Here is a 14,191-nt window from a genome sequence, read left to right as displayed (position 1 = left end):
ATACAGAGTGAGTCAACTCTTTATAAAAGGAAGTGTTTAAATGCAATTTGGTATCCTGGATTGAATCCTGGAATAGCAAAAGCACATTTGTGTTGAAACAGATGAAATTTGAATAAACACTGTACTTTAGTTAATAGTAATGTACCAATGCTAATTTCTTAGTTTTGACAAATGTACCATAGTTATGTAAGATGTTAACATTAAGTGAAACTGAGTGAAGGGTATATGGAAACTTTCTGTACTGTCTTTGCAATTTATCTGTAAATCTAAAATTATTCCCCCCTCAAATGAGTTTATTTTAAAAAAACAATCTAAGTTGGTAATAACTGATAAAATAAAAACTGATTTTTTGTGTGGGTGTGTGAGAAAGATTGGCCCTGAGCTAACGTCCATTGCCAATCTTCCTCTTTTTGCTTGAGGAAGATCAGCCCTAAGCTAACATCTGTGCCAGGCTTCCTCTATTTTGTATGTGGGGCGCCTCCACAGTATGGCTTGATGAGCAGCGTGTAGGTCTATGCCTGGGATTCGAACCAATAAACCCCAGGCCGCTGAAGCAGAGCACTCTAACTTAACGACTACACCACCGGGCTGGCCCCCTGATGATATATATTTTTTTTTTTTAAGTGAGAATGCACAGAAAAAGATTTCCACAAAGTTTATTATAAAGGAAAACAAAAATAGTTTGCTTCCTCTGTAAGTACAGCCAGAAAAGCACTCAGATCAACCAGTGGGAAATTCAAGACTTTGGCAATTGGCCTTACATTAAAGCAGCCTCCAATGATTTCACTTATTCAACACTCCAATCCTGCAGAAATTAACAGTGGCTCCTCTGTTAGTACCAAATATGACATTACTCACTTGGGGAACTCAGACACAGACTGAACATATTACCACCTACATTACCCTTATCAAGTGCATACCACATACCGACACTCTCACACATGCCTCAAATTCTACCAGCTCTGCAACTCCTTTAAGGACATGTGGCATGAAGAGCATTAGGCATTTCTAATGCCACTTATGTATAATATTTTAATTGTATAACTCTCCTACTTATTAATATCTATTTAGAGATAACAGAAATCATATAATTAAAGTACTAAACTGAGCGAGGTCATTAAGTTTTTCTATGCATTCTAGGCCTACCTTTAATAGACAATTTAACACAGCCCACAAGGACATCAAATATATTCTGACAAAAATTCTTCTTGAATTTACAAAGTGATCTAGAGAGACTTGACTTTTTCAATATTTATCATCTCACACTGATAACAAACCACAATGCAACTAAACTTTCTAAGGTCTAAATAAAAATTACAATAATAGAAAGTTTTTAATGTTAGGTCTGTTCCTCAAGAATTTGTTGTTGTTAGTGCCATCGAGTAGATTCTGACTCCTAGTGACCCTGTGTGGAGCACAGCTGAACCCTGCTCAATCTTTTTGCACCATCCTCTTGCCTTCCAGCACTTTCTCAGACAACGCTCTGCTGCTATGCATAGCCAATTTTTTCAGAAGTGGGTGGCCAGGTCCTTCTTCCTAGTCTGTATTAGTCTGGAAGCTCCGCTGAAACCTATCCACCATAGGTGACCCTGATGGTATTTGAAATACTGGTGGCATAGCTTTCAGCATCACAGCAACATGCAGCCACCACAGTCTGACAACTGATAGACGGGTAGGGTGGTTCCCTGACCCAGAAAAGAAGCCGGGCCATGGCAGTGAGAGTGCTGAATCTTAACCACTAGACCACCAGGGCTGGCTCAAGAACAGCTGTAGTTTATTAAGCATTTACTGTTATGTCAGGCATTATTTAAACTTTTAAATAAATTATTCCTTCTTGTTCAAAATAATCCAGTAAAATAAGCATTGTTACCTCTATTTCACAGATGAAGAAACTGAAGACCATTTTAAATAACTTAATCAAGGTCATGTTTCTAGTAAGCAGCCACGCTAGGACTCAAAATGGCAGCCCCTCTGGCCCTAAAGGCTATATGCTATTTCCATAACCCAAATTTTCAAAACCTTAGCACTACTGACGTTTTGGGACGAATAATTCTTTGTTGTAAAGGGCTGCTTTGTGCACTGCAGTATGTTGAAAGTATCCCTGGACTCTACCTACTAGATTCAAGCAGCACCCTCCCATCAGTTGTGACAACCAAGTGTTTCCAGACGTTGCCAAATGTCCCCTGGGGAGCAAAATCACTCCCAGTGGAGAAGCACTGCCATAATCCCATGCTGCTTCTACATGCTGGCCAGCACACAGTTAAAATATACACCACTTCTAAGAAGAAAAACAAACAAAAAGCAAAGCACATGTGGTGGGGCTGTCAAGAGAGTCTCTGGAGTGGCAGATTCTACTGTAAATATGTTAACTGAAGCTGGAATACCTCAACTGCCTCTGAGAGAGACAAGAAAAACCACAGTAAGGAGGGAAAATTCCTAATATATGGGCAAAGAGCTAGACAACAGTCACTATCACTCAAAAGTGCATTTGTCTTTCAAATATAAACAATGAGACAGAATTTTTAAAATTCTGACATTTGTGAAGAAATCATGGGAGCTATTTTCCTATAGCTCCAAAATGTTTCCTCATTCTGAATACAGGTTTACCTTTATTTATTATTTTTTTTGTGAGGAAGATCAGTCCTGTGCTAACATCTGCCAATCCTCCTCTTTTTTTGCTGAGGAAGACTGGCGCTGGGCTAACATCTGTGCTCATCTTCCTCCACTTTATATGGGACGCCGCCACAGCATGGCTTGCAAGCGGTGCATTGGTGCATGCCCAGGATCCAAACCGGCGAATCCCCCAGGCCGCTGCAGCGGAGCGCACACATTTAACCGCTTGTGCCACCAGGCCGGCCCCCAGGTTTACTTTTAAAATAAAAGTAATAAAATAAAATAAAATCTGAAAATAAGTTTAGCTCTAATTCTGTCAGAAAATATTTTACTATATGTGTTTTACAGATATCAAAGGAATCAGAACCTTTTAAATTAACATTGTAGCAATAATGTTAACCCTTGCCTAAGATCTACTTTATAATGACGCAGCAGCAGCCATCATCTCATGAGCTCCCATAAACCAGGCACTTTAATAGATGCTTTTTTTATGCAACAGCTCAGTTAATACTCCCAACTCTCTAAAATGGTAGCCCTCATTCTACAGAAGAGGAAACAGACTCAGGGAGGTTAAGCTAGGAGTTACCACAGTGAGAACTTTTTACTTCAAGGTTTATCTTTTCTCTTGTAAATAGTTTTTCACTGCAAGTCAGCTTTAATTAAATTATAAATGGTAAAACAACTACAGAAAATGAGAGGTGTGAGATCCCCTAACAAAGACAGGGAATGAAAATATAACAAAGTTCTATTACTTGCAGCAAGGTACACTACCCCCAAGAACCAGCCCAGAGGTCAACATAACCGCACGAATAGTCAGATCCTGATCAACATTTTACTCTCAGACTTCAAAGTCATTTCTGCAGATGTTCTGATGCTTTCACATCTAGGATGCCCTTCTGAAGTGAGCTACAACAAAACTACTAAGGCAGAACCACCTGGAAGCGTTAATATCTTTTGCAAAAGATTCTAATCTTTGCTGTGCAGTGCTGCCACCATGTGGAACAACTTCTGAAAAAGCGGAACAAATTACCCCTCAAAAGCAGTAAAACAGGACTCATATCCACCATCAGAGTAAGAGGATTGAGAGGATTTCCATATTAAAACAGTTCTCAGATAATTAAAGGCCTTCACATGTTCAAAATTTTAACCACCTTGAGAAAATGAAACAGTTCTAAATGTGTGTGTGTGTATATACACATTTAAATACTATTGTATACATAATCCATCAAGGCAGTGAGTGATCAGTAAAGGGTATTGGGATTCAGAACCAGGTTAGAATCCTAGCTACATTACCACCAACTGTATGACTCTGGGATAATTCTTCAGCCTGAGTGTACATTTCCTGATCTCTAACATGGAATAACCTCCACTTCACTGGGAAGATATGAGAACTAAGTAAAATATCGTAAGTAAAAGCATTTATCACTGTGCCAGGCATAAAATTCACTTAAACTTAAATTTCCCTTCTCCTAATGACACAAAGTCATCATAAGCCTTAGGAACGTCTCAGATGTTTGAGTTACTAAACCTTACATTCCACCACCAGCCCTCAGAAGTTACTTAACATTCATCCGTTTCCTATCGTCAGCATTTGACCCAACTGATGAAAAGAAAATCAGTGGTCTAATGACAGTTGTGATACTTTTTGGTAAAAAGCGGGTAAAAAAAGTAAGGTTGAGAAGAAAAGCACAGGTTCAAGATCAAAAGTAGGCGTGTGTGTATGTGTTGGCTATCTCTTAGTCCAAGCTTTTCAGTTCTTCACTAAAACAAGAATAAAGAGCTCAAAAAGTGATCTGAATGTGAGTATATAAAACAAGGCCAGGACGAGAGTAAGGCAAGAGAGGCAGCCCCCTCTCAGGCCTGTGTGGGTAGAGTCGGCCCCCTAGAGTGAAAACCTCCTTAAATTGTGTACCCTGGGTGCCTTGCTAGTAATAAGTGAACAATATCAGGGGAAAGTTCTGGTACTCAGAAACCTGACAAGAATCAGAAAGATTTTCTATTTAGAGGGCAGTAGGTCCAACAATTTAATATCTAATGCTGACACCTGCTCTAGGAAAATCTGCAATAAAGATACAGTAAAAAAGGCATTCCTGAAACAGTTTCTCAAAAATCTACCAAGTAACCTTAAATTTTCTCTACAAGTTTTCTCAAAATACTTATGAAAATCTCCCCAAATCACCTTTCTGATTTGTTGTAGTAAAAATAGGTTTAAGAATTATTAAGAGCATTATAGTTTACTATAATGTTATATTAAATTCAAATAGAGACCCATTCACGTGTTGCCCATTTAAATTACTTATATATAGGTACAGGGTAGGGGAAGAAAACAAGGAAAACAAAATTGGCATGTATTGATAATTACTGAAACTGGTGATGGTAAATGGGTCATTTTATTTATTTTATTCATTTAGTTGCTCTAATGTTGAATATGTATGAAAATTCCCATAATAAAAAGTATAAATAAATAAACGGCATACATATACTACCTGAGTACTATGCACTGGATGAAAACTATCCCTTTCTCTACAATGAAAACTTTCAATAAATTGGACAAATTAAGCTTGTTCCAGAATTGTTCCATTCTCTCAAGTGATCTAGATAAAGATCTCTAAGTGCTACTTAGGTACAAAAATAAATGCCTTTACTAATCCCTCAATTAGTTCCTATCCCTGACCATCTAATTTTATAGGTTCTGCCTTGAAGAATTTACATTAGCATAGAGATGCCTTTTTCTCCCCAAACTGGAATTGCCTATATGAGTTAGAACTCATTTTCACCTCGCTCCACTCCACATTCTTAGCCCCACTGAGTATTTAACAAGTTTCCACAGGGCTCATGATATCCTGCTCATCTCGATGGATTGTAGAGCCCAAACACTTTTCATCTTCTCATCTGTCCTCAGGTAGAAAATTTCAAAGACAGTTACACAAAATAACAAAGTAAATCAAAAGCAATGCCCAAAACAAGTTGGTACCAGCTAAACATTCTATAAAATAGATACTACTGCTTTATAAATTTACTTCTTTATGGAATTAGAAAAAAAAGATGCCACATGATGCCACTTGAGGGAAAAAAAGGCAGAGTTGAATCTTCTAATACTGGTGGTGGTACCCTGTGAGAAATCATGGTTTAAGAACACACCCACACCCACATGCACTTCTATGCCTAGGAGGTGGCTGAAAGATTCCTGATGGTAGTTAGTACCACAGCACCTTAGAAAGAACGTGGCTTGTTTTATCCTTTGACCCTGATACTAAACTTGAAGGATAATCAACAGAAGCCAAGGCTACCCAAAGAATAAGATGAATCAAATGAAATGTCAAAGCAGAGATCTGAGCTGGTAATTTACAAATGAGAGACAATGTCTATTTCAAGGCAAATTCCAACTCCCTATTTCAAAAAGTTCAACAAAAACAAATATTCAGAGGTTACTCATTGATTAACTCTTAACGTTATTCACCTCCAAGTAAATATTGCATTAGGCAAATAGGGGAGAGAAAGTGGCTATATCCCTCCATCTTCTCAGTAATGATACTTAGTGACCATTCACTCAATTCCAATGAGCTTCAGTTACTAGAGTCAATGTATCTCTTGGGCTTGCTCCTCTTCACTACATAGGCAAAAACTTGAAAATGAAAAGGTCCCCAAATATTTTAAGGTGTTAAGTTATGTTCCAGCTGCCAAAAATTTAGAACATAATGAAGTTTGCTAAAAAGAATCTTTCCCCAGAATCTCCTGTAGAAGAACGTATTACAATAATTAGGCAATAAAGATAACTTTGATTCAGTTTCTATTTCCACACCACCAGAAAATACCACAAACATCTCTCTGAAGAAATAATGTTAAAAAAACTGATAAAAATTTAAAGTAGGGCCGGCCTGGTGGCTCAAGCGGTTAAGTGCACGAGCTCCACTGCGGGGGCCCGGGGTTTGCCAGTTCGGATCCCGGGCGCGCACCAATGCACTGTTTGGCAAGCCATGCTGTGGCGGCGTCCCATATAAAGTAGAGGAAGATGGGCACAGATGTTAGCCCAGGGCCAGTCTTCCTCAGCAAAAAGAGGAGGATTGGTAGATGTTAGCTCAGGGCTGATCTTCCTCACAAATAAATAAATAAATAAATAAATAAATAAAGTAAAACCTCCTTAAGAAAACGATGAAAGAACTAGTTTGTTTCTGAGCAAATACAGGGTTAAGTATGATACAAAGGTTTGCTTTAAACCCTTGTATTTTAGTACCTGGTTTTCATCTCAGAAACACCTAGGGTGCGAGATAGACAATCTTTGGGGACACACAGAAGTCATGCTTCCCATAGCTAACCAATGGTTCAAAGTCCCAAAGATAAGATTTGTTTTAAGCATGCTTTTCAAAGGGACCCATTTTAAATATTGTTCTCTTTATAAAAGCAGAAGCCTGTTACCATTGGATTTGAATCTGCTATGAGATCCCGCAGAGAATCCAGAAATCCCTGATCTTCCACCATTTGGGCGTTGATGTCATGGAGTTTTGCCACACAGACTGCTGCTGTTTTCCGAACATAGGGATCCTCATCCTTCAAGCACTTGCGGAGGGGCTCACAGAGATATTCCGTAATCTTGTCCACCCGGATGCACCCCATGGTTCTGACTGCCAAGGCCCGAATCAGAGGATTGGGATCTTCACAGTCCTATAAAAAACAATCTCTGACAACTATAGGTATACACGACTAAAAGTAAACAGTCTAGTTTACATAAGCCACAGAAGAATATTTCACTAATGTAAGCATCCACTCACACTCTACAGCAGTACCCAAATCTCTCACACTATTCCTTTCCTAAGTACAAATCTTAGTTGCCTGTTCAAGAGTTTAGGTTAGGATTCCATTTAACTGTTTTATAAACACAATGAAGAAATGCCTAGTAGGATTCATTCCAGGGCTGGTTAGAAGCCTAATGAGCCATTGTTACTACCCCCAAGGCCATTAGTGGACCTGACATAAAAACAGAAAAGGCCTTTGGGCTTGTATTCTGGTACAGGAAAAAAATGAAGAATTGGAAAGACAAAACAGATAAAGTCCCAGGTTACTGATACTATAACGATATGCCCAACCTCTGTCAGCCTTGGAAGGTAAAACAGTGAGGTTTCACCTGGGTTTCTTCTCCAATCTGGCAAGGATGCACCAAGCCCAGCTAACAGAAGGCTCACCATATGGTTTGAACTGGATGAAAAGTGTTGGCATACAGAATGCTTAAAACATGAACATTTCCTAGTCACTGCCTGTTCTTCTCTAGAGGCCCTCTTTTGGAACAGAGGTTGTTTATTTGCAATGCAGACACTAACTACATCAAGAGATGTTTCTGAAAATGTTATCTGAGGTAGAAGAACCTGCTCTTAAGTCCTTGAGGAAAAGTTACCTTCACAAAGCTGTTGACAGCCATGATGGCCATGTCTGGCTGACTCTTGGCATAGTTCATCAAGTAGAGATAGACGAGCTTCTTTAGTTCCAGGTTGTCAGTCTGCATACAGTTCACTACATCTGGAAAAAGAGAGCTGAGAAGAGAAAGGGAAAGTGAATAGATGTTGGTGCCAAGCTGTTGAACAGAACATGAAGAAACGGCCTTATTTTACAAAGTGATTTGATGCAAGGACAAATGTCCCCACAGTGATGATAATAATCACAGAAATGAATTACCAAAGAAATTCTACTACTGGTGCCAAGAAGGTCTCTAAACATAGATTGTGTAAAAACTTTATTATGAAAACTTTCAAACAAACAAAAGTACAGAGAGCAGTAGTATAATGAACCCAATGTATCCATCATTGAGTTGCAAACAAATATTGATATATGCTCAATCTTGTTGCAGACATATCCTCAACCCAATCTCCCTCCCCCAGGCCCTACCCCATTTAGTTGCTCTGGATTATTTTTAAACAAACCCTAGACATCATTTCATTTAATATACAATATTTTACTGTGTATCTTTAGGAATCTTTTTTTTTAAATCACTATCTTTATCACAAAAAAATTAACAATAATTCTTCATATAAGTTCATTGCAGTTTCAAAGCGCTATAATTGTTATACTTTTTAACGCTCATATTCTTCCATCCTTGACCAGTGGGAACTTATTCAGTTAGCTCCTGAGTCCTTGTGACATGACTCCGTATTTTCAGTAGCTTCCTTGTTTTCTGGTAGGACAAGATGCTCCATCCAGGCTCATTTTGTACATTTCTGATCCCACAACTGGAATCAGTCATTTCTCTAAGATGTCCCACTTCCTTTTCTGTGGAATTTATTTATTTATTTTTAACACTACCCATTCAGACAAATGAAAATTTGAATATACTCAAATATAAAAAGAGTTTATACTTTTCCCAGGTTCAAGTCATTTAATGATTTACCATTCTCCTATAAAGCCAAAGGAAAGAAATTTTTGCTTCCAATCACCAAGTAGCACCATCAGCTTGGAAGGGTTGAGCTTGTCAGATTTTAAAGTGTAAACTGTATTTTTTAATATAGTTTAACTATAATTTTATTGAAAGTTAGCAATTAACCTTCCCCCTAAGGCTTTATCAAAGTACCTTACAAATTTTAAATACTTCTAAATATCTTACTACTAGTACAGAAGAAAGGAAAAGCAAATGTCAGTATATTTCTAAAGAAAAGTAAGAGAATGACTGAAATAATTGGTCACATGGTATAGCCTCCTTACACACAAAAAAACATACAGAAATAGAAATTATTTACAAAAAGGAAGATGGATTGCAAAAGTCAAAGATTCCACCATATCTCCAATGAACTAATGGCTTCTGCCCTGGAAGACAAACTATTTGTTTAACTTGCATGTATGTACCTAGTGTAGTTTCATGCACATGTAGATATTTAACAAATGCCAATAAGCACTCTCCAAAAATGAGTGTTCTTTCCATTTCCTAGGGGACTAGCTCATGTGTAAAACAACAGTAAAACCAGTAAATAAATGTGGAACATTAACCAATAGTAAATTTAAGATCCTAAATAATTTAATTCCAACAACCTGCACAAGAGCAAGAAAATCTTGATCAAAAATTGTCAAAGTTCTAGAGGTAAAAACTGTTAAGCACCAATCTATAAAGCCAGAAACCTGAACTTTCCAATACAGTAGCCACTAGTCACATGTGGCTACAGAGCACTTGCAATATGGCTAGTCCAAACTGAGATGTGATGAATATGTAAAACATATACTGGATTTTGAAGACTTAGTATGAAAAATATAATGTATAATATCTCACTAATATTTTTTTATATTGACTTCACACTGAAATGATACTATTTTGGATATACTGGGCTAAACAAAATATATTACTAAAATTAACTTCATATATTTTTAACTTTTTTAATGTGGCTACAAGAAAATTTTAAATTACCTATGTGGCTCGCATTGCATTTCTATCTGATAGCACTGAACTTGAGATTACTTGCAGGGGAGACCAAAATACGATAACTTACAAATAGCTAATCTCTGTTCTGTTTCTTTGAGTTTTCTTTCTAGGCACAAATCCCATCTCCTCCAAGAAGGGTTCTTTTCAACTATTCCTATTTACACGGATCTCTCTTTTATAGAACTCTTATTGCCTTTAAAGTATACATTCTAGTACCTAATTACAGAACTGTATTTTATTATTCCCTAATTTTTCAAATTCGGGATCTCTTCAACTAGACAGGAAGTGCTATGAAGGCTAAAAAAAAATCTACTATCCTTTTGTTTGAATTATGATATGTGGTATAGTGCTAGGCACAAAATAAATTACCAGCGATTAACAGATTAACAAATAGTATTTACCAAGCATACAAAAAGAAACTCTGAGTTTTAACTTTTCTGTAGGATATAGAAATAAGCTTGGTAAGAAGACAAAAGTCCCACCAATGAAGTATGCTGACTTTCACCAGTTCATCTGTACTGATGCTCTCAAACTAGATTTATTCCTTAGCAAAAATAGTCCTTCAGTGACTAGACAGATCGTGGGTAGGCAAAATGAAGTCTGTGGGCCAAATTCAGCCCACCACCTACTTTTGTATGAGCTGTGAGCTAAAAGTGGTTTTTTACAGATGAACATTTACAACTGATTTGATGATAGAGAATATTAACTTTTAATCCCAATTAAGCAAAATGTTATCCCCCAGAAAGAATCCCAATCTTCTCATTAGTAGACCTGTAGTACAAAAAAACTGTTATATTTTGAATTTCATCAACAAAAAAATTATGGAAAATTGTTTTCTCTCTTGTTATATAATTACCTACACAATAGCCTCAATTTTTTGCCTCTTGGCCTGCGAGGACAAGAGTATTTACTATCTTGCCCTTTACAGAAAAACATCTGCTGACCTCTGAGATAGATGGTCACAGAACAGTAAGTTAAGAACCAAATATGGTTATGTGCTAACAAACAAAACTCCGATAACAAAAACCCGCCTCAGAACAGAAGCACCTGGAGCACAAGAAGACACCGAGTCATTACTTATTGCCACCATGTCCACCTGGGCTCCTGATCTAGTTAGAGGAGCTGTTCTCACCTTTCTGGTCTCATGAACCCTTTACACTTTTAAAAATTACTGAGATCCCCAGCGAGTTTTGTTCACGTGGGTTATACCTACTGATATTTTACCGTAATAGGAATTAAAATTGAAAATTTTTAAATGGATTAATAAATATTTTTAAATTAACAATAATAAATGCATTTCATATTAACATAAATATCATTTTAAAGTAAAAATTTACTTTTTCCTTATTAAGAAGATGACATGGTTTTACATGTTTGCAAATCTCTTTATTGTCTAGTTTAAACAAAGACAGCTGGATTCTCCTATCTGCTTCTGCATTCAACCTGTCATAGAATGTTGTTTTGGCTGAAGCGTAAGCAGAAAATCCAGCTTCATACTTGTACACAAACTGGAAAAGGGAGGAGTAGTTTTATAGCTTTTTCATATAACTGGATATTCTTTGATACATTAAAGCTAGACAAATGGTGTTTTTGTCATTTTTAGTCCACAAATAGTAGTTTCTTAAAAGTTAGTTGCAATGCGGAATCTGAAACGATATCCATAAACACTTTGTACTTGGTTGCATTAAAATCTATTCATTTATCATTTATTTTGAATGGATTTTTTACCCATGTGTAATTTTGTGATATATGCATTGGTCATTTGGAAAATACTGGTTCAATGAGTTATGCAGCTTTTCCTGATGTTAACATATTTCATTATATAACAGCAAATAATCACATTCATTAATTTTACCACCAATCTCACCAGAAAAGTCTCTAAGTATTGGGAAGCTGTCAAGCTCACAATGGAAGACACAAGTTTTCCAACACTCTAATTTTTACTTTCAAGCTCAAAATTTATCTACTGTTAAATTTTTTTTCACTTGAAGTGACAGGTTCACTTTGTTCATTTTTGATAAAATGTCTCCCAAATACTGAAGTCTGATTAATGATAATTTGTCTGTCAAGCATTCTTTCACATAAAAATGGTGTTCCCAATTCAAACGATTGTGCCAGGGCTTTTTTTGCAAGTCAACCATCACACTTTGCTATGCAGCAAGAGTGCTTTATGTACAATTCCTATTTCATTACAAAGAATATCAAAAAGACCTATACTTAAGGTTCAAGGTTTAATAAAATAAATTTTTAATGCTTCATGAAGGACAGTCCTAAGTGAAACTGTCCTACATTCCTGCAAGTACACAGTGGTGAAGAATACAATGACTACTGCTATCATTTGGCACCACTGCTTTGATTCATGCTAAGGCACCAGCAGTGCAAATGTCAATACAGTAAAAAAGGCAAATAATACATAAATATTATTATAAGAACAGCTTTGACCTCATGGACCCCCTGAAAGGACCTTGGGAATCCTCTGGGGCCTGCAGACAACACTTACTTATTTCCAAATGGTCTTGCTAAGTTACAGAAATATCAAAAAAAAAAAAAAAAAAAAAAAGGATTTTTTTAACATTGACTTTCATCTCAAATTCAGCAACTAAATGTAGAGTTATAAAGTTGAGGGCACTGGCTTGAGCCAATTAAAGAACATATGAGCTTCTGCCTCTCAGTATATTTTTAATCATCTTCTAAAACTACCTCGGCAACAGATTTGTAACTGTGCCAACTCTTGGGAGGTTTTATGCTAGATCTGTATCCAACAAAATCAAACTGGTTTCACTCTTCCAAAAAACAAATTAAGTCACAGAATTAATATAAAAGCAACTACAATTCCTGATGATGTTTTCAGTGGGACAAAACCACTCTTATAGGTTCTACTATTATAACAGTTTTAAATGAAAAGCAGTAAAAGCCATAAAATAGAGTCTAAAGTGACCAGGAGCAGGAGTGATTACCTAACATCCTTCCCCACAGTCATAGCAGCAATCACTTTCTTCACAGCCTCCTTCCTCTTTTCTTTCTTTTCATTGTTGAGTTCAGCCTTTAATTCAAAGATTTCTCCTATAAGAGAAGAGAACAAATGCGTGAGGTCTCAGGATCAGAGAACTGGAGCAGAATACTGTACTATGTAATAAGTAACACCAGCATAGCTGACCAGAGGCAGGGCAGCAACTGAAATAGGATTATTTAAAATTATAGGATAGGTACAATTCAAATATCTAGAATACTAACTGACCCATTGATAAGGACACCATCCTTTAGGTTATGGCCAGAGAGGAAGGAGCAATCCAGATCTTAGGGAGCACAGGAGTGGGAAAAAGCAAATCTCATGGTATCTTACTACAATGGGGAAAGAATGATATCTGCGGGGTGATCTCCAATCAGAATTTCAAGGTTCTGGGGAAAAAATAAATGTAGGCAGGGAACAGGTTCACAAATCAGTGTTTTCAAATCAGAAGAGACTCTAGATATCATCTCATTCACTCACTCTCAACTTTACAGATAAAGAACTGAGTCTCAACGGTCACAGAGTTAGTGATTGAGCTGGCCTTAGAACTACGTCTCTTGACTCCTGAATCCAGACATTCTCAGCCTTGGCCACACGCTATTACCTGGAAAGTATTTAAAAATAACAATGCTCAGGCTTCACTCTGGACCAAATAAATCAGAATGGCAAGAAGTAGAACTCCTATGTTCATGTTTTTAAAATTTCCCCCAAGTGATTCTAATGCACAACCAAGGTTGAGAATCACTGCTCTAATTAGTACTTTAAGAAGTTACTGGGCTTTAAGGCCCCATCCTATTCAATCAATCTAACAGAAATAACAACCTTGAAGCTTCAAGAATGGTACAAACCAGAGTCATTTCTAAAGGTACAGTCTTGAATGACTGACTGACACCCTGCACTGCAAAATGCCAGGGCTGTCACCACTATTTTAAGGCCCAGGCTCATCTATCATCAGAAAGCTAGAGCTGAAATAAAAGAGAAGGTAACAACCATCAACTGGTTGCAAAAGAAATAAGAAAATACACTGATAAGCCCATGAAAAAGAAGTCGACTACTCCCAATTCAGCCTTCCATCTATACTCTTAAACTCTTCTATAATATTGCCTCATTTTACTCCACCTTTATGACTGTTCTTGATGTTCATTTTAACTAGACCTCATTCACCAGTACAG

General features: G+C 37.0%; 1 protein-coding gene across 3 annotated transcripts in view; it reads right to left on the bottom strand.

Moving 5' to 3' along the window:
* AP2B1 (adaptor related protein complex 2 subunit beta 1) overlaps positions 1-14,191 on the bottom strand; it is a 122,258-nt gene that overhangs the window by 98,637 nt on the left and 9,430 nt on the right. For all 3 annotated transcript variants that reach the window (XM_058560398.1, XM_058560400.1, XM_058560399.1), the window contains exons 3-5: positions 12,967-13,072; positions 8,003-8,138; positions 7,030-7,275 (exon numbers count right to left, since the gene is read on the bottom strand). In XM_058560398.1, coding sequence (XP_058416381.1) covers positions 7,030-7,275; positions 8,003-8,138; positions 12,967-13,072 — 488 coding nt within the window. The remainder of the gene's footprint in view (positions 1-7,029; positions 7,276-8,002; positions 8,139-12,966; positions 13,073-14,191) is intronic.

Source organism: Diceros bicornis, chromosome 18 (genome assembly GCF_020826845.1).
Source record: "Diceros bicornis minor isolate mBicDic1 chromosome 18, mDicBic1.mat.cur, whole genome shotgun sequence".
Lineage (NCBI taxonomy): Eukaryota > Metazoa > Chordata > Mammalia > Perissodactyla > Rhinocerotidae > Diceros > Diceros bicornis.
This window is presented reverse-complemented; position numbering and strand designations above follow the sequence as displayed.